Raw genomic sequence first — 20,863 nt, 5'->3', positions numbered from 1 at the left:
CTGACCTCAACATCTCCCTCCGCTCTAGAGACGCCCCAGCCTCCGCTCCACCAAAGCGCCTCTCCTCTGCGCACTCTCTGCACCTCAGTGTCGCTCCCTCACCGCCGCGCGACACCCACACAGGTTCTTTCGCGGCTCCTGGAGGATTTCCCGCAAGACCCTCCCACGGCCCCGCCCCTCCGTTCTTCTCCAAGTCTAGGGCCCCGCCTCTCAATCTTCGCCCCGCCCTTGGTGGGGCCGCCCCACACCGTCCTAGCCCCGCCCACTCCAGGCGCGAGCCCAGACTAGCAGTTTGGCGCCAAACCTATTGGTCTGCGACGTGTTGGACGCGTGTCTCAGCGTTCTGTTTCCGAATCAGAATCCCTGAGGACTAGAAAGCCCCGGCCGGGGGCGGGATTCGAATACCTTGAGAACCCGGGGGAGACTGTGGGTACGAGTGGTGTTTATGGCAACAGGGGAAGGCGGGTGAAGAATGTGAGGGGAAGTGGGGGCTTCCTTTCTGAGGCCTTGCTCGACGGTCGTTGCTGGGCCCTAGGCTGGTGGCTTTGTGCTTTTCGACTCCCATCCCAACCCTGTCGAGTGCTCTTGGGGATTTCCAGAATCCTTATTTTAAACCAAGTCGGACCTAAGTCTTGAAGAGGCCTCCTCGGGCCCCTTATGAGGGAGTCCGGTGTCAGGAAAATGGCCGGTGGGCGGGGAGGCGGGGAGGGTGACCTGGACCGCGCTCGCCACGGTAAGGGACCGCTTCTGGCGCCTTAAACCAAGGTGTTTGGGAGCCCTACTTTAGATCCAGCTGTTCATTCCATCAACTGCTATTTGAGAAAGATGGAGAACAATCATTAAGAAAGAAAGAACAGTCACTTACAGATTTTGGGGTTATCATGTATATGATTAGCTATCTTGAGTGAGGGACCGCATTCCAGAAGATTCTGTTTACATTGTCTCCTCGTTTGCCTCGAATACTTTCTTGTACTAGGTGATAACGACCCTACTTCTGCCTCCGAAGTTTGTTCCCCACTGAGCTGGGCCCCAACTTAGTTTGGTGTTCAATGAGGAGATGAAATAGAGCAAAACTGATTATTTGGACCACATTTTCTAACGAACACATTCATGCTTTGTAGATTCCTGACTTAGAACAAAGGCTTTATCTGCTTATTGGCCCTAATATTTTATCATTAAAAGATTATTGTTGTTTAGTTGCTAAGTCATGTCGGACTCTTTTGTGTCCCTATGGACTATCCACCATAATTTTAAACCTTAAAATCATGAAGCTAGTTAATATTATAAAATGAAATACATCTAATGTTTTATGAAACAAAAAAAATATGTTACAAGAGAGCTCCTCGTCATTCCAAAGCAGAAGGGAGTCCTTGTACATGAGAAAAATAGTATCTTTTTATTGAGAATAGATTTAAGTTCTAGGTGCCAGGGAGGATGCAAGGAAGACTTAAGGTCGAAGTTCTTAAGACTGTTAACAAATATGAAAGTTTAATATCAACATTTAATTCTAAGATTCTTCTTAAATAACCTTCCAAGACAACAAAAAAGATATTGTTAGTCATGATTAACTGTGCTATAGGAAATCAAAAGATGATACTGTATCAAAAGATACAGTGTGGCCATTTTTGAGGAAATAAATGAAACTAGTCCCCTCACCCACTGGAGAATGAAATGGCAACCCACTCCAGTGTTCTTGCCTGGAGAATCCCAGGGACGGGGAAGCCTGGTGGGCTGCCGTCTATGGGGTCGCACAGAGTCGGACACGACTGAAGCGACTTAGCAGTAGCAGCAGCAGCAGTCCCCTCACCCACACATAACACACCAGAAAAAAGAAATAATGCCACAGGCTTAGGAGAAATAAGATAGGCCAGCCTAGTTATGGAGAAGGCAGTGGCACCCCACTCTGGTACTCTTGCCTGGAAAATCCCATGGACGGAAGAGCCTGGTAGGCTGCAGTCCATGGGGTCCCTATGAGTTGGACACGACTGAGCAACTTCACTTTCACTTTTCAGTTTCATGCATTGGAGAAGGAAATGGCAACCCACTCCAGTGTTCTTGCCTGGAGAATCCCAGGGATGGGGAGCCTGGCGGGCTGCCGTCTATGCGGTCGCACAGAGTCGGACACGACTGAAGCGACTTAGCAGCAGCAGCAGCAGCCTAGTTATTCCAAACTATTTTTTCTTGAAAAAAAAAAAGGAATTTTTAAATTTAATTTTATTTATGTATGGCTGCTCTGGGTCTTCCTATTTGCTGTTCTTCTCCAGTTGTGGCCAGCAGGGGCTTTTCTAGTTGCTGTGGGCAAGCTTCTTATTTCAGTGGTTTCTTTTGTGTGAAGCCGGGCCCTGGGCGCACGGGCTTCAGTATTGTGGTGCTTGGGCTCAGTAGTTGTGGCTCATGGGGCTCTAATATTTGTCTAATTATCTTTCTGGTCCTTGATGACTGAAATGAAATAAAAAATTCCTCGGGTAAAGGATTTTGTACTATATGATCTGTGACAACTTACTAATATTTCTTGTTTTTCCAGAATTGATTATTTTTCTGCTGTTCACCCTTCAATATGAAGGAGGATCAAGTTGTGCTGGAAGAACCAGGATTCCAAGATGAAGATGTATGCCTAGAATGTTGAAAGATACATAGATATTCATTCATTCTACAAAAATGGAGTTCCTTCTCTGTTAACTACTTTTAGAAACTTAACTACTATTTTTATTTATTAGAAATAAAACAGTTCTGGAGAGAGGCACTATTACAAATATGTAACAACTTGTTTGGCAAGGGGAGCTAAGATTAGCTACTTAGCAGCTGGCATGAAAGTATTTTAATAATTTAACAATTGGTATGGCCATATTGGTACCAAATAGCAGAGGAAGGAGTTCAAGGTCTGGTGGAGAAGACTGAGAAAACATATTTAAAAATAGCTTGTGTTGTTCCACTCTTTTGGATTAAGGTCTTAAAGAGTTTGGAGAGACTGTTGGAACTCCCCGGGGGGTCAGTGGTTGGGACCTGTGCTTCCACTGCAGGGGGCTGAGTGCCATATTGGGCTTCCTAGTGCTTTCAGTGTTGGTGCTGCTTTTAAGTGTGCATCAATACATTTGAAAAAGTATTATTGATCCTACCTCAATTTGTCTAGAGAAGCGGAATTTGAGGCGTTTTGAAGTGACTCATAATGCTGAATTAAGTCTTTAAAATATGTGAAACAGTTGGATATGAAGAATTAACACTTTTTTTTCTGTTCCATCTCCTTTAGGAATCTTTGTTTCAAGACATTGACCTGTTACAAAAACATGGAATTGTAAGTATTTTTTCAATACTCTGTGAAATTGTCCCTTTGAGAGTTTCTCAGCCTTGACTGTATTGGCATTTGGGACCAGGCAATTCTTTCTTGTTGAGGTGGCTGTCCTGCGCATTGTAGGGTGTTTAGTAGCATCCCTGATTCCTAACCACTTACTCTATGCCAGCAGCAACCCTCTGGTTGTGACAACCAAAAATTTATCCAGACATTTTTAGGTGTCCCCAGGGGGCAAAATTGCCCACAGTTGAGAACCACTGGTCCAACGGGAGGCATTCAGAGCTATCTACTGAAAATTTACTTTCTGTGTCATGTGATTAGAGTAAATACAGTTCAGTTCAGTCGCTCAGTCATGTCTGACTCTTTGCGACCCCATGAACCGCAGCATGTCAGGCCTCCCTGTCCATCACCAACTCCCAGAGTTCACTCAAACTCACGTCCATCGAGTCGGTGATGACAGAAATCCAGACTTTAAGTAACAAGCTAGATGAATTTCAGTAGCAATCAGTTGACAGTAAAACTTCTCTGACACTACCCTTTGAAGCCCTCACATTTACTCTCTTTCAGTTGAATTTAGAAAGTTGGAGCAAGAGAAAATGCTGGTTTTTTGGTTATGTAGTTATTTGCATTCTCCAAGGGTAAAGAAAAAAATCTTAAAAGATTTTTAAAGAACATACTGGTAATGAAGTTCTGTAGAAAGAAGGAGCTGAACTGAGGGGGTGAATGTGTGATAAATTTGTTAGCTTTTCTACCAACAGACTCTTCTTTTGAATTCCTTGTTACATTGCCATGGTCTCACTAACATTCTTGGGAAATCAGGGCACAGCCAGAACATTTGGCAGCATGCTGGGTATGTTCTACTCAGATATTTCCAGAACATTTGGCTACATGGTGGGTGGGTTCCACCTGGCTGCTTGTGTAAAATTGGCATCATAATGGAAGTAGATGGACATGAAAGCACATGACATAGTAGGGGAGCCTTTCAGGCTGGCATTTTCTCAATCTGCTGCACCCATTCTTTTACTTACAGAATGTGGCTGACATTAAGAAACTGAAGTCAGTAGGCATCTGTACCATCAAAGGGATACAGATGACAACAAGAAGAGCCCTGTGCAATGTCAAAGGACTCTCAGAAGCGAAAGTGGACAAGATTAAAGAGGCAGCCAACAAGCTTATTGTAAGCAAAATCCATTCTTTGTTGTTTTAGCTTAAATGGGCCCTGGGAATCTCTGTAGCCTTTTTCATTACGTACACTAGAAACTATTGTGATAACTGTGAGTTCCTGTGCATCACTATACATTATATGCCCCATGTTAACTTTTCATCATGTAAGTTTCAAAGCAATAATTTCTGAAAAAAAATGAGACAGAGGTTAAGAGACCAGGAAAACTATGAAGGCAATCATTTTTTACAAAACCTTTTATTTTTTTCTCCTTTTATATCACTTTTCCCTTTTCTGTGCCTCTGCCTTTCCTTCTTTTCTTCTTTTTTTGTCCAGGATGTGCTGCTTGCAAGATCTTAGTTCCATGACCTGGGATCAAATCCAGGCTCCCAGCAGTGAGAGTACCAAATCCCAACCACTGGACTACCAGGGACTCCCTCCTTTTCATATTTTTTTTACCTTCCTCCTCCTTATTTTTTTGCATTATCTCCTCAAACATTGTATATATGGCTGTTGTGAAGCACTCAGCACCAAAGAAATTGCTCTCTCCTGGTATAGGCATTTGATAAGAGAACATTGCATTTGAAAAAGACCAACAGTGGCTGGGTCTCCATTTGTGCAGTTAAGATAGATATGACCAAGAATGTGCTCATTGAGGCACCTGAGCATAAAGCTAAGTGAAACCTGTACTTTGTACCTGGGCCCATAGACCATAAGAGACCTATGCCGCTGATGGCTCCAAGCAGAAGCACATGCCTTTGACCCAAGTTTTTGTGTAGCACTTTTGGGGGCCACTGGAGGCAGCACCTCTGGGAATAAGAATGTGCAGAAAGGCCAAAGCCTCTCTTTGCAGAAGAGCAGGCTTCTCCTTTTCTACATGTGTATAAGAGAGTCTCATTCTCACCAAGTCCTAGAAATTCTCTTCACCAACAGTTACCTCTTTCCTTCCAGTTGCAAGTGTCAGTGTGGTCCTGAACTTGGAGAGGACACAACTGAACTGGTCTGAACACAACTCAGTTGCTCTATGTTCTGAGTACTCTTGGGCTGTATACCCACAAGGCAGTTCCGTAACTGCCAGGGTATCTAAGGAAGCCCTAGTGCAGTACCCAGGGTTTGGGATTTAAACTGCTCCTTTATAGCTCAAGGCATTAGTCTTCTTTCCTTTGGAAAGTAATTCTATTACCAAAGAGAAGAATCTTTCTCCTTCTCGTGTACCCACTAATGCACCAACAGTCTAATCTTCTCTTAACTGAAACTGTTTTTCCTTAGAGAAAGAGATTGAGATATAGAGGGAGAGACAGAGACAGAGAAAGTTAATTTCATAGTACAGTGGTATGTATCAGAACTATCTGGAGTGGCTAATAAAGAACACAGAGGGCCAGCATCATTGAATGAAATCAACTGAATCACTTAGTAAAGTACGAGTCTGCTTTATGCCATAAATGTATCTCATTTAACCTTTACAGCTTCCCTATGAGAGAGACGCTATTATTATCCCATTTGACCCAAAAGAGGAAGCCAAAGTACAGCATGATTAAGTAGTTTACCACACATTGCACAACTAATAAGTGTTAGAGATGTAGTTTGAACCTTGGTAAGGTGACTCTAGAGCCTGTGTTCTTAACCATGATCTTGTGCTGCCTTCAAAGACAAATGAACTGTAGCTTATAGCAAATGATGACCGAGAATCAAGTATATAGTTGTTGGCAGCATTTGAAATTAAGATACTCATCTAATATCTTTTTTGAACCTTTCCTTTTGTCTTTCTGTAGGAACCAGGATTCTTGACTGCATTTGAGTATAGTGAGAAGAGGAAGATGGTTTTCCATATCACCACTGGGAGCCAGGAATTTGAGTATGTATTTATATTTTTTATAACCACTAAGCACAATCTTTGGAATACTACATTTCTTTTCCTCTGTCCGAGTTGTTATTTTGACTATAAACAATAGAAATAGCTTCTTACTTTGCAGAATTTTTTTTTCCCCTCAAATGGCAACTGAAGCAAATAAATTTTAGACTGCTTGTAAAAATGGGATTACCTTTTTTACAAGAAATTCAGACCCAAAGTATAAGTAGTTTCTGAATCAGTCTGTATTGATTAATAAGCCATTAAAGAAATCAGTTTAACTTTTCATTTCCTTTTTATTCTCCATTGATCAAGGAAATTCCATTTCACTTTTGGTTTTCCTTAAAGATCAGTTGTTAGGGACTCCTCTGGTGGTCCAGTGGCTAAGACTGCGAACTCCCAATGCAGGGGAGCCAGGGGCTCAGGTTCCACCCCTCCTCAGGGAATTAGATCCCATATACTGCAACCAATTAAAAGAACCTGCACGCTGCATTGAGGGTCAGTTGAGACCCAACACAACCAAAGAAATATTTTTTAAAATTCAGTTGTTAGAGTGAATATTTTAGAGGAAATAATCCAATGTTGTTTTTGCTTTTCAGCATCAGCAGTTTTAACTCCTCCCCACCTTTTTTTTTTACCATCTTATGATTCCTAAGACATAGTCACCATCTTCGCAATGCAAATTGACTACGGTGTGTGTGTTTTTTTTTTCCCTGCCTTAGTAGGCAGAATTACTATTTCATAAGTTAGAGAAGTTTCCAAGAGCAATTTGAACAAAGCAGTATTTCCTCAAAGTATTCCTCAAAACCTTGACCTCACAAAAACTCCAAGAAAAAAAAAAGAGTTTCATAGTCAAATATGCCTCCCCATTTGAATGTCTGCTAGGCAACTCAGACGTCACAGGTCCCAAATCAGATTTCTAGTATTTGCCCCAGATTTGCTCCTCCTAAAATCTCCCTCAGCTCAGATCTCTTTCCTAATCGTCAGGTCTGGAACCTTAGTGTCATCCTTGGTGCCTTTTTTACCCCCTCACATGCTAACTCTAATCTATTAACAAATCCTGTCTGCTCTGTCTTCAAATATATTTAGAATAAACCAACCAGTTTCTTCAACAAATAAATTATAAAGAATAGAAAAGAGGTGGACTCAGGGAGAAGACCTAGAGAGTAAAAGGCATTTAAAAGACATGTCACTTAATCTCAATACGTAGATCTTATTTTGGAGCCTAATGCAAACACACTACAGGAAGTAAGACATATGAGGCTGAAAATTGAACACTTACTAGATGTTGATATTAAGGAATTACTAATTTTTTAGATGTGATATGGTAATGCAGTTATATTAAAAATAAGAGTCTTCATCTTGTAGAGATACCTACTGAAATATTTAGGATGAATTGATATGTTGCCTAATATCTGCTTAAAGTAATATGAAAAGGGAGGTAAGTGGTTGGCAGTTTATATGGAAAAAATTTTGGCCATGAGTTCATGGTTGATAACTGTTGAGGCTGAGGGATAGGTACATGATAGTTCATTATTATAATGTTTTTTGTCTACTTTTGTTTATGTTTGAAATTTTTCATAATACAAAGTTTATATGTATATTTTTCCTATTTGTATCTATATGTGTACAGAGAGGGAGAAAAAAATGTAAATTTAATTACTTCTCACAACCTTCTCCTTTGTTACCTCACTGGCCTAAACCATCTATTAATATCTGTTCTGGATTATTGATAATAACTTCTAACTAGTTTCCTTCCTTTAGACCTTGCCCCTACCATTTATTCTTCACATAGAAGGCAGGATAAATTTTTTTATATAATTTTATTTATTTATTTTTGGCTGTGCTGGGTCTTCATTGCTAGGCGGACTTTTCTCTAGTTGCTGGGAGCAGGGGCTACTCTTCATTGCAGTGCACAGGCTTCTCATTATGGTGGTCTTTCTTGTTGCAGAGCACAGGCTCTAGGGCTCATGGGCCTCAGAAGTGGTGGCACGTGGGCTCAGTAGTTGCGCTTCCAGGGATCTAGAGCGTAGGCTCAACAGTGGTGGCACCAGGGCTTAGTTGCTCTGCAGTATGTGGGATCTTCCTGGACCACAGATTGAACTCGTTCATGTCTCCTGCATTGGCAGGAGGATTCTTTACCACTGAGCCATCAGGGAAGCCCCTGAACAATGTTTTTAAAACATAGATCAGATCATAATACTCTTCTGTCCAAAACACCCTAATGACTCCCCAAGCTCACTCAGAGCAAAAGCCAAAAATCTTCCCTAATCTCAAATCTAAGCTCTTATTTGTCTTCTGGTTTACTGTGTACCAACTGGGCTAATTTTTTTGCTATTCCTAGAAAATAGCAGACACACTCCAACCTCAGGGCATTTGCACTTAGCATTCCCTCTGCCTGGAACTCTCTTTCCTCATTATGTACCTGGCTTGCTGTCAGATTTTTCAGGTCTTTGCTAACTCACATGGGCCTTCTGTGATCATTTTCTTTGAAAATTTATTTGAAAACTTCCTACCTTCATCCTCTGCATCTTTTATCCCTTTTCCAGATCTAATTTTTATTCATACCATTTAATAACATCTGACATACCACGTATTTTACTTACTTATGTTTATTGTCTGTTTTCTCATTAGAATTTAAGCTCCACAAAGTGATGGACCTGTCTCTTTCGTTCACTGCTTTACTCCAGTTAGACCCAGCTGAGCACTGAGCACATACACACATCACTCCAAGTGCATAAAGCGCTCTCTGGCACAAACTAGATGTTCAGTAAATATTTGTGGAATAACTAATTGACTGAATAAGCAAATAGTAAAATATGTTGGGGAAGTGCAATAAACTGTATTTCTCGGAGATTTATACATTTTATTAAAGGGTCTGAATTCCTACAGTGAAGTAAAACACCTGTTTAACCTAGCATTGCCTCAAATTTTTAAAATCACAGAACCTTTTGTTCAAATAACAGCTAAGGAAGAGTCTTTGGGAAATCTTGCTCCAAGACTAATTGGTCAGGTACCTTCCTGGTGGTCCAGGGTTAAGAATACAACTTCCAAAGCAGGGGACATGGGTTTGATCCCTGATTGGGGAACCAAGATCCCACATGCGGCCTGCACACTGTGAGAAGAGCCCACGTGCCACAGCTAAGACCCAACACAACCAAAATGAATAAATATTTTTTTAAAAAGACAAATTGGTCCAAGTCAGGTTGATCAAAATAATTTGATTCAAATGATGACTTGATATTCTCCAGTTGTTCTACCACATCATGGTTTAAGAATCATCTGGCTGGACTTCCTTGGTGGCCCAGTGGTTAAGAAACCTGCCTACCAGTGCAGGGGACATATGTTTGATCCCTGGACCAGGAAGATCCTGTATGACACGGGTCAGCTAAGTCCATGCACCACAACTACTGAGTCTGCATGCTCTAGAGCCAAAGCTTTGCAACAAGAAAGGCACTGCAATGAGAAGCCGGAGCACCAAAAATACTAGAGAGTAGCCCCACTCATTGCAACTGGAGAAAGCCCACGTGCAGCAACAAAGACCCAGCGCAGCCAGAACAAACAAATAAATAAATACAAATTTTAAAATTTGGCTTAGAGAAATTATTACTCTATATATTACTTATATATTATTAAGTAATATACATTATTATTTATGTATTATCAGGGCTTCCTTTGTGGCTCAGTGGTAAAGACTGCCTGCTGCAATGCAGGAGACCTGGATTCGATCCCTGGGTCAGGAAGATCCCCTGGAGGAGGGCATTCTCTAGTACTCTTGCCTAGGGAATCCCATGGACAGAGGAGCCTGGCACGCTGCAGTCCATAGGGTCGCACAAAGTCAGACACAGCTAAAGCGACTAAGCAGCGGCAGCAGTATATATTATTACTTAATATATTTTTTCTTAAGCTGCAAGCCCATTTATAAATTTGACAAATTTTAAGGAACTTTTCTAATATGGTTAACCAAATTTCCTTGAATATTTTAACTTATATTTATAAATTTATTATATTTCTCCTCAGAACTTTGCTTGTATAATTACTAAAATCTTTTCAATTAGTTGAATGTCTTATAAATTTAATGTATTACAGGCAGATTCTTTATGATCTGAGCCACCAAGGAAGCCCCTATAAATTTAATAAATTAAACATAAGTATAGTGAGTCTTAGACACTCTTAAATGTTCAAATACTGTGTATAAAGTTAGCTATCAACTTAGAAGCTGCAGCTTTATATCATTTAATCAATTACAGGCTAATATGTTATAAAAATGTCAAATTCTCAAACTATGAGAGTTTTCAAGTACCAAGTATGCACAGTTTATTCCCAAATTTAATATGAAAATAGTAATCTATGAGTTTGATTTTTGTCTCTATTTTAAAATCTTTCAAGATTTAAAAGCACCATTTCTATTCCTAATACTAAATTTTCCTCAGTTTCCCAAGGGAACAGTTAGTAATGCTATCTCAAGCAATTTGGGGTACACTTTCAGTTGAATTGGGGGTTCATTTTTTCAGAATATCCACCAGAAATTTTATCTTAGATTTTCCAGGGCTATAGCCATTTCTCTAAAATTTCTCTAAGCCAAAGTTTTAGGGTGGTTTTTCTCAAGATGAAGAAGGACAAGTAAAACTTCCTTTAATAATTGGTAGACTTACAGAATCTCTAAATAAAAATCTAAATAAATTCTAAATATAGAATCTCTAAATATGCCTTTCAAATGGAGTGGTCTCTCCAGCATGTCCTTTAGATTCAGTTTATGCGGGTCAGTATCTAGATTTTTTTCTTTTTCTCATTGAAGTCCACAGCTCTCAATTTGTGGCCAACTTCCAACACTGCTTCAAGTTACATTTAAGTTACTCTCAAACTATGTAAATGTATGTCTGTTAAATTATCCATATCTCTTAGAGCTCTGTCTGGTCTGTGACCGTGTCCCAAAAGCCATGCTAATACAAACTACAAAGATGTTTAAAGTGCTCCTACCAGATCTTAGGGCAATTACTATAGTTAATATTTGTTGCATTAAATGAATGACTGAGATTATTTAACTTTAGGTCTTTTCATATCAGGAATATATATCAAATGCACTAAATCACTGAGTTACCAATTAAGTACATGCTGTCAAAATCTGACAGTTATTTTTCTAACTGCTAGCAGTACCTATCACATCTTTGAATATTTTCTATTCTGACATGTTCTTCATAGAATTTGGCTTGTGTGAGATACGTCAATCATGGTGACAATCACTGGATTCTCCTAATATCTATTTTTCACGTTTCTCAGTACTTTAAAAAATTTGGATATTTGGTTGACTTTTAGAAACATAGTCCCAGCACAGTATGAAGAACCCAATTAATAACTAAAACCATTTATTCAAACCTCAGTTCAATTCTAAAGAATAATGAAATAGAAGGCCTGCATAGCTCATTTCCTGTTGGTAGACAGGAGTGGGAACAGCAGGACTTATAGATTGTTTTGTTGATCCCCCTGCCCATACACAGTATAACCGGTGATCTAAGCAGGTGGGAAGCCATTTGTTCAGCCAAGAGTGTGTGTTTATCTTGGATGGATAGAAAGACACATAGATCAGTTCAGTTCAGTTCAGTCTCTCAGTCGTGTCCGACTCTTTGGGACCCCATGGACTGCAGCACGTCAGGCTTCCCTGTTCATCACCAACTCCCAGAGCATGCTCAAACTCATGTCCATTGTGTCAGTGATGCCATCCAACCATCTCATCCTCTGTCATCCCCTTCTCCTCCCACCTTTAATCTTTCCCAGCATCAGGGTCTTTTCCAATGAGTTGGTTCTTCGCATCAGGTACATAGATAGAAATAATACCAATGACATTAGCACTTTCTCCTTTCTTGATATTTCTATTTCTGTTCCTGTTACTGAAGCTTACTTTCTATTTCTAGTAAGTTGCTAGGAGGTGGAATTGAAAGCATGGCAATCACAGAAGCTTTTGGAGGTAGGTAAAAGCTTAATATTTTGTTATATGAAAAATATATGTATGTATACACACCCATATCAATGATAAATTGTATCTGTTTTGGAACTTATGATGAAATATCAGTTGTCATAATGCAAGATCTTTCTGGGCTACAATTAAAATATTTTACAACATTAACAGATGAGTTTTATTGACATTTTTCATCTTTTTATCTCTGATTCCTATAGAAGAAAATTTTTTCCTCTCATACCTTCAGAAAGTAGTTGTATAATGAGACTGATCTTATTAATATTTTTAAGAAATGCATATATCAGGAACATAGAGAATAGATTTTTCTCTTTGTTGTATCCTCTATTAAAAAAAAAAGTTGGAAATTCCCTGGCAGTCCAGGGGTCAGGACTGCATTCTCACTGCTAGGGCCTGAGTTTGATCCCTGCTTGGGGAATTATAATCCTACAAGCCTCGTGGTGCAGCCAAAAAGAAAAAAGAAATCCATGCATAGCTATTTTATGTACTGCTCCTGACAGTTCCATTATTTTCAGTCCTCAGAGAACCAAATCTGTTTTTTTGTTTGTTTGTTCAGTGTTGATGTTTCTGCTGACTTGGAGAAATAAATTTTTGTTTATTTCTGTTGACTCCCAGTCTTAATGGCTTGTTGTTTGGTTGCTAAATCATGTCCGACTCTTTGCGACCCCAAGGACTATAACTCACCAGGCTCCTCTGTCCGTGGGAGTTCGCAGGCAACAATACTGGAATGATTACCATTTCCTTCTCCAAGGGATTTTCCCCACCCAGGGATTGAACTGCATTTCCTGCATTGCAGGCAGATTCTTTAGCACTGAGCCACCTGGGAAACCCACTTGAATGACTTACCTTCTTGTGTGTTTATTGATATTTGTGAACGTATTTCTTAATTTTAATCTGTTGAAGTTCAGTGGGCCTAAATTGGTATAGTGGGGATGTTTTTCTCTAGAGAGTATTTGCTTTTGTTGGTAGCTAGGAGATACCACCAATTTGAGGATCACCCTGGTATTCCCCTTGAGGATCTCAGATCAGTGCGGAAACTCCAGGCTCTCTTTCCTTTGGTGGAGCCTTACACTTTCATTTATATGATTATTCCTAAGAAAAATTTGGGTTTTATGGCAGAAAATGAAGAGGAACTAAAAAGCCTCTTGATGAAAGTGAAAGAGGAGAGTGAAAAAGTTGGCTTAAAGCTCAACATTCAGAAAACGAAGATTATGGCATCTGGTTCCACCACTTCATGGGAAATAGATGGGGAAACAGTGGAAACAGTGTCAGACTTTATATTTTGGGGCTCTAAAATCACTGCAGATGGTGACTGCAGCCATGAAATTAAAAGACGCTTACTCTTTGGAAGGAAAGTTATGACCAACCTAGATAGCATATTGAAAAGCAGAGATATTACATTGCCTACAAAGGTCTGTCTAGTCAAGGCTATGGTTTTTCCAGTAGTCATGTATGGATGTGAGAGTTGGACTGTGAAGAAAGCTGAACGCCTAAGAATTGATGCTTTTGAACTGTGGTGCTGGAGAAGACTCTTGAGAGTCCCCTGGACCAGTCCATTCTAAAGGAGATCAGTCCTGGGTGTTCTTTGGAAGGAATGATGTTAAAGCTGAAACTCCAGTACTTTGGCCACCTCATGTGAAGAGTTGACTCATTGGAAAAGACTCTGATGCTGGGGGGGACTGGGGGCAGGAGAAGAAGGGGACAGCAGAGGATGAGATGGCTGGATGGCATCACCGACTCAAATAGACGTGAGTTTGAGTGAAGTCTAGGAGATGGTGATGGACAGGGAGGCCTGGCGTGCTGCGATTCATGGGGTGGCAAAGAGTCGGACATGACTGAGCGACTGAACTGAACTGAACTGAACTGATCATCTAAAGGACAGTTCTGAAAAAGAAAACCTTTAAAAAGTTATTTTTATTACTGGTATTCATATATGTAGAATCCATTCATGACATAGAGGCACTTCGTGTATGAGATTTGACAGTTGGAAAAGGAAACCATACTCTAAGACCACATCTAGTCTTTATGAAAATAATCTAACTCTTAACTATTTTTTTCCCTGTGTTTCACAGAATTTCGAACTGGAAAAACCCAACTCTCTCATACCCTCTGTGGTAAGGATATATAACAACAATGATAGCAATACCAATAATAATCATAGCCATTACTTACTAATCTACTTTGTGTCTGGTACTTTATATAATCTCATATAATCTGAACAAACTTGCAAGGAAACTAAAACTCAGAGAGATTACTTAACTCCCCACGGTTACACAAATACCAGAGCTGGTCTGTGAATGTGTGATACGTGAGGCCATGTTGTGTGTACTGCACCCTGAACACCTGAATGGAAATAGGGAGGAGGTGAATGGATATATTAATGTATTGGTGGAGAGAGGTATTTGTTCATGGCCTCAATTTTTCCTATTCTGTCTTTTGTATATCATGTTTATAAGAATATCACAGAATCTATCAAGGCTTTAGAATTCCTTACTTTCCATAGAGTAAGGGTGGAACTAAAAAAAGACTTAAAATAAGCAAAAATATCTCCTTTTACATAAAGTCATTGTACTGTATTTCTTAGACCCAAGTAGAAGGAAAATGGGTGTTTAGTAAGGGGATTCTGGAATCCAAATAGCTCTACCCTTAATAGCTGCATGACCTTGGTTAAGTTGCTTCACCTTTCAGATTTTCCCCATCAGTAAAATAGGAATAATGCTAGGGCCATTTTAGGATTGTTTTGAAAAATAAATGAAATAATGTGTGTGCTTAATGTAAAATAATTCCTTAGTGTTAGTACTACATATAAAGAAAATACATTTAAAAGTAATGCATCCATTAATTGAAAAGTTACTTAAATGAGTTACATAGCATAAATTATATTTGTGATTATTTCTTATAGGAAGAAAGTAATATTTAAATTCTACCTCTGTTCTTTTTAAAAAATTTTTTATTACAATATGGTTGATTTACTATGTTGTGCCAATCTCTGCTGTACAGCAAAGTGACTCATTTATGCACATATATACCTTCTTTTCTATTATGGTTTATTGTAGGATATTAAATATAGTCCCTTGTCTTATGTATTTGGACCTTGTTATTCTAGTTCTGTTCTTTAGGAGAGCTAAATTTCATGAATATCTCCCATTGTGAAAGATACATTCTTTGCTGAATTACTGTTATGCTGGAAGAATACTTATAATTTTACCACTGGTTAGTAATATAAAAATATAGCATGCTATTTAGAAACTATTATTTGCTAGATGGCTAGAGAGTTGCAACCAGAATAAATCCCATGTTAATTTGTATATCCATTTGTACAGAGTTTATTCACTCTTGTTAATATTAATTAATTTTTAATTGCTTCCTAGTGACAGCTCAACTTCCAGGAGCCGGCGGCTACTCAGGAGGAAAGATTATTTTCATCGATACAGAAAATACTTTGTAACCCTTTTATTTATGCACATTGCAAACAATAGTGTGATATAGTACTATTACTATAAAAGAGAATTTGAAATATGTCATTTTTATAACTATCCTGTAAACCAATAATAATGAAAAAAAAACAAGGGGAAACATTTGTTAGTTGAGTTCTCAAATCACTTTTTTCCTCTTAAATCTTTTTAAGAATTGTGTATTTTTTTTTTATTGACATAGAGTTGATTTACAATGTCATGTTAGTTTCAGGTATACAGGAAAGTGACCCAGTTTTATATATATATATGTGTACACATACACACACATATGTATATATCAATCAGATCAGTCTCTCAGTCGTGTCCGACTCTTTGCGACCCCATGAATCGCAGCATGCCAGGCCTCCCTGTCCATCACCAACTCCCGGAGTTCACTGAGACTCACGTCCATCAAGTCAGTGATGTCATCCAGCCATCTCATCCTCTGTCGTCCCCTTCTCCTCCTGCCCCCAATCCCTCCCAGCATCAGAGTCTTTTCCAATGAGTCACACGTATATTGTTGTGATTGTTTAGTCACTAAGTTGTGTCCAACTCTTGTGACCCCATGGTTTATAGCCCACCAGGTTCCTCTGCCCATGGGATTTCTCAGGTAAGAATCCTGGAGTGGCTTGCCATTTTCTTCTCCAGGGGATCTTTCCAGCCCAGGGATTGAACTTGCATCTCCCGAATTAGGAGGTAGATTCTTGACCACTGAGCCACCAGGGAAGCCCATATACATACATATGTATACATGTGTATGTGTTAATCACTTAGTTGTATCCGATTCTTCGTGATTCCATGGACTGTGGTTAAGAATCTGCCTTTCAAGGCAGAGGATGTAGGTTCCATCCCTGGTCAGAGAACTAAGATCCCAATGTCCTGGGCAACTAAGCCCTTGCCACAAAAAAAAAAAAAAAAATTTTTTTAAGAAGAAAAGGGGTTCCACACAGAGAGAGGGTGTAAACTGAGAAGGATCACTGAGATTTGCAATTAGGAGTCCAAGAGACCATTTGCGGTAAAGAAAGATGATGGAAGCTTGTTGCAAATAAACAGTAAGGAATTGAGTAGTGTGTAATTAACCAATAAATAGAAGAAATAACAATAGTTTGAGGAGCTATCAGGTTCAGAAGACATTCCTTTTAACAATAGGACTGAAGCAAGAGTTGCTCAGCTGGAGTTCATCTAGTTTCAGAAATAGTTGATTAAATATGGTTCTTTGAGAGGGAGGAATTGTTCTTGAAGAATATCTGCCACTTGTTTGGCAATTTGGATTTTATCCAGAATGGTAGAAACAGCTAAGAGCCAGGTCATGTAAGAGGGAATGCAGGGGAACAAGGATATGCAAGGGCCCAAGTGAAATGTAATTCTTTCAGTGTCTCTTACATGTATACTGCTCTATCTTGATATTTTTCTTTTTGTGTGCTTATATTTTGCCTACATAATTATATTTTACACTTACTTATGGCATAAATTATCTTATGACTCCTTAAATCCTCCGTAGTGCCTTGCACTGGTAATTGGTTAATATGCTGATAATTCCATATGCTGATCTGCTAAAAAACATTTGTAAATTGGTTTGAACTTCCCTTTAGCGTAAGCCCAACTTTACATTCCTGGTTATATAGTCACCTGGTTTTATAAAAACTGACATAGTGAAAAAAAACTTTTTTATCTCTTCCAATTCCTTGTCTTCTTTGACTTGTCTACCAATAACATCTGAGTATACTCAGCAGCAGCAGTAGATTTTAGTGGCTGTCATTGTAGCTCTGAAGAAAACATATATAGTGCTGTAGGATGACTGGGACTGAGAAGGCAATGGCACCCCACTCCAGTACTCTTGCCTGGAAAATCCCATGAACGGAGGAGCCTGGAAGGCTGCAGTCCATGGAGTCGCTGAGGGTCGGACACGACTGAGCGACTTCACTTTCACTTTTCATGCATTGGAGAAGGAAATGGCAACCCACTCCAGTGTTCTTGCCTCAAGAATCCCAGGGATGGGGGAGCCTGGTGGGCTGCTGTCTATGGGGTCACACAGAGTCGGACATGACTGAAGCAACTTAGCAGCAGCAGCAGCAGCATGACTGGGAAATCCTAAAGACAGTTCAGCATTTACTGAACTAGTTCCAAGTGTCAACAAATAAGGTTATAAATGGTCCTTGCTTTATAGTTCCTTACAAGCTTCCCTGGTAGCTCAGCTGGTAAAGAATCCACCTACAATGCAGGAGACCACAGTTCGGTCCCTGGGTAGGGAAGATCCCCTGGAGAAGGGATAAGCGGCCCACTCCAGTATTTTGGGGCTTCCCTGGTGGCTCAGATGGTAAAGAAACTGCGTGTAATGCGGGAGACCTGGGTTTGATCCTTGAGTTGGGAAGATCCCCTGGAGGAGGGCATGGCAACCCACTCCAGTATTCTTGAGTGGAGAATCCCCATGAACAGAGGAGCCTGGCAGGCTGCAGTCCATGGAATCACAGAGACTCAGACATGACTGAGCAACCAAGCACAGCACAGCATAGTATGATCAGTATTAACACAAATACTGTAAGTGAAATGAGTCCATGGACATGCATTTTATCTTATGTCATTCTGGAAAATATTGGGATCACCAAAGACCTAAAAAGATGTTTATTAATACTCTTTATAGTCTAGATAGATATGTGATTATTAGCATCTTCCAGAATACCTTTCCAGGTACACCAAATTTGTCCCCTCTATGAATTTACTAATTTCAGAATGTTATTAAAACTCCTTTAGAAGAAAGTGGATTTTAAACCTGAAATAAATGAAAAACTATATGGTGATAATTCCTTTCTGTACCCTTAAAGTGACTTTTTTGAACCTTTGGTTCATGTAGTCAAATTTATCTTTATTGGCAGCACGTGATTAGTGGTCTATTAAACTGTTGTGTGTTGAACAAGTGAGGAACGTGAGTGAATTAATTCACTTTGAAGTGACTTGAATTATAATTCAGTGATATTATCTTCATAGAAGAGATCTATTTTTATAGAACTGAGAACAAAAGAGGTTCACAAATCTTAATTTCTAGTTTTTCTCCTATAACTGATTTGCTGCCTACCTCTAAGTCATTTGCCTAATCTCTGTCAGTGTCCTCATTTGTAAAATGTAGTACAGGCCATAACAACTCACTTCCAAGGTTGTTTAGATTAGATAATTTAATACTTAAATTCATTACTGTCTCATTATTTCTATCACTGTTATTACTACCTAATTAAGGCACTTAGGAAAAATAAAGTCTGATATAGATTTTAGGTGATTATTAGCATCCTCAGAATACCTATGCAGGTAGAGTGTTTTGCCTCTCACTCACTTCGAGCATTATTGTTTGTAGTTGTTGTCTAAACTTTTTGGAATTGATGTATTGGATCCTTAATCTGGCATACTCCAGCCGTCCAGATCGCCTTCGGGACATTGCTGATCGCTTCAATGTAGACCATAATGCAGTCCTGGACAATGTACTTTATGCACGTGCATATACTAGTAAGAACCCCATGCAATTGGATGCTTAGGCTGTTTTAAGGTTGGCAGCATTGATGTATTATTTGAGCGATGCTTTATTTTGACATTATTCTTTTCTCCTTCTGTTTTACTTTTCTCCAGATTTATTTAGTCAATCCACAGATTTTATCTAAGTCCTTAGACATTGAAATGTTCTCAAATTATTTCTTATTCTATGTTTTTGAAATGGAGAGTAACATTCTTTTGGATAAGGTATCATTTGGTATGTATGCTACCATATTTAATAAAGTCATAATTAAGAAATCCTTCAGGGGCTCTCTTTTGCCGAGTTCCAAGGACATACATAATCTTAGTCTCTGCTTCTTCTAGCTTTTATAACATTTTCCCACTGCATTTCCCATCAGGTGAACATCAGATGGAGCTACTTGATTATGTAGCAGCAAAGTTCCATGAAGAAGCTGGCATCTTTAAGCTACTGGTACAAGCTTTTAAATACTGTTCAATCTGCGGCTATTTAGCATATTATCTTTCTTCTGTTGACTCCAGTTCAAATTAACTTCCATTTCCAAATGCATTATTTATTTTTACATTAATTTTGCACAGATCATTGATTCAATAATGGCACTTTTCCGAGTGGATTTCAGTGGTCGTGGGGAATTGGCTGAACGGCAGCAAAAACTGGCCCAGATGTTGTCACGACTCCAAAAAATCTCAGAAGGTAGATGTTTAAAATAAACGGTGATATCAGAATAGCATCTGTGACTGTTTGCTGGATAAGCTTTGCAGAGAAGCTCAGAATAATGTCAGGAGACAATCTGTTTTTTAAAAGATAAAATTTCCTTCATGAGGATACAACACTTTTTTAAAACCAGAAATACTGATTCTAAAACAATAAGGTACCTAAATAATATAACAATAACTTTATGTTAACAGTGAAAAAACAGAAATGTAATCTTGTTTATCAAAGAAATTCATGGCACAGTGTTTCTAAACTCTGAAATCTAAGCAATGAACTTTTAATTTATATTGCCATTCTCTTAGTTTCTTAATTTTATTTCTTGATGCAGAATATAATGTAGCTGTGTTTGTGACCAATCAAATGACTGCTGACCCAGGAGCAACTATGACGTAAGCCCCAATATTCTGCTTTTGTATTTCACAAAAGTTAATATCAAAAGGGTTTGGTTCAGTTCAGTTGCTCAGTCGTGTCCGACTCTGCGACCCCATGAATCGCAGCATGCCAGGCCTCCCTGTCCATCACCATCTCCTGGAGTTCACTCAAACTCACGTCCATCGAGTTGGTGATGCCATCTAGCCATCTCATCCTCTGTCGTCCCCTTCTCCTCCTGCCACCAATCCCTCCCAGCATCAGAGTCTTTTCCAATGAGTCAGCTCCTCACATGAGGTGGCCAAAATACTGGAGTTTCAGCTTTAGCATCATTCCTTCCAAAGAACACCCAGGGCTGATCTCCTTTAGAATAGACTGGTTGGACCTCCTTGCAGTCCAAGGGACTCTCAAGAGTCTTCTCCAACACCACAGTTCAAAAGCATCAATTCTTCGGCATTCAACTTTCTTCACAGTCCAACTCTCGCATCCATACATGACCACTGGAAAAACCATAGCCTTGACTAGACGGACCTTTGTTGGTAAAGTAATGTC

General features: G+C 39.4%; 1 protein-coding gene across 1 annotated transcript in view; it reads left to right on the top strand.

The window, feature by feature from the left end:
• Positions 1–319: 319 nt before the first annotated feature.
• DMC1 (DNA meiotic recombinase 1) overlaps positions 320–20,863 on the top strand; it is a 35,573-nt gene continuing 15,029 nt past the window's right edge. Inside the window, exons 1-12 of the mRNA XM_010845109.1 lie at positions 320–430; positions 2,525–2,608; positions 3,248–3,292; positions 4,320–4,466; positions 6,224–6,306; positions 12,213–12,265; positions 14,347–14,388; positions 15,646–15,718; positions 19,133–19,224; positions 19,608–19,681; positions 19,807–19,921; positions 20,271–20,331. Of these exons, the coding sequence (XP_010843411.1) occupies positions 2,558–2,608; positions 3,248–3,292; positions 4,320–4,466; positions 6,224–6,306; positions 12,213–12,265; positions 14,347–14,388; positions 15,646–15,718; positions 19,133–19,224; positions 19,608–19,681; positions 19,807–19,921; positions 20,271–20,331 (836 nt within the window). The 5' untranslated portion in view covers positions 320–430; positions 2,525–2,557. The remainder of the gene's footprint in view (positions 431–2,524; positions 2,609–3,247; positions 3,293–4,319; positions 4,467–6,223; positions 6,307–12,212; positions 12,266–14,346; positions 14,389–15,645; positions 15,719–19,132; positions 19,225–19,607; positions 19,682–19,806; positions 19,922–20,270; positions 20,332–20,863) is intronic.

The sequence above is a fragment of the Bison bison genome, unplaced genomic scaffold (genome assembly GCF_000754665.1).
Source record: "Bison bison bison isolate TAMUID 2011002044 unplaced genomic scaffold, Bison_UMD1.0 scf7180017864213, whole genome shotgun sequence".
NCBI classification, from domain to species: domain Eukaryota; kingdom Metazoa; phylum Chordata; class Mammalia; order Artiodactyla; family Bovidae; genus Bison; species Bison bison.
This window is presented reverse-complemented; position numbering and strand designations above follow the sequence as displayed.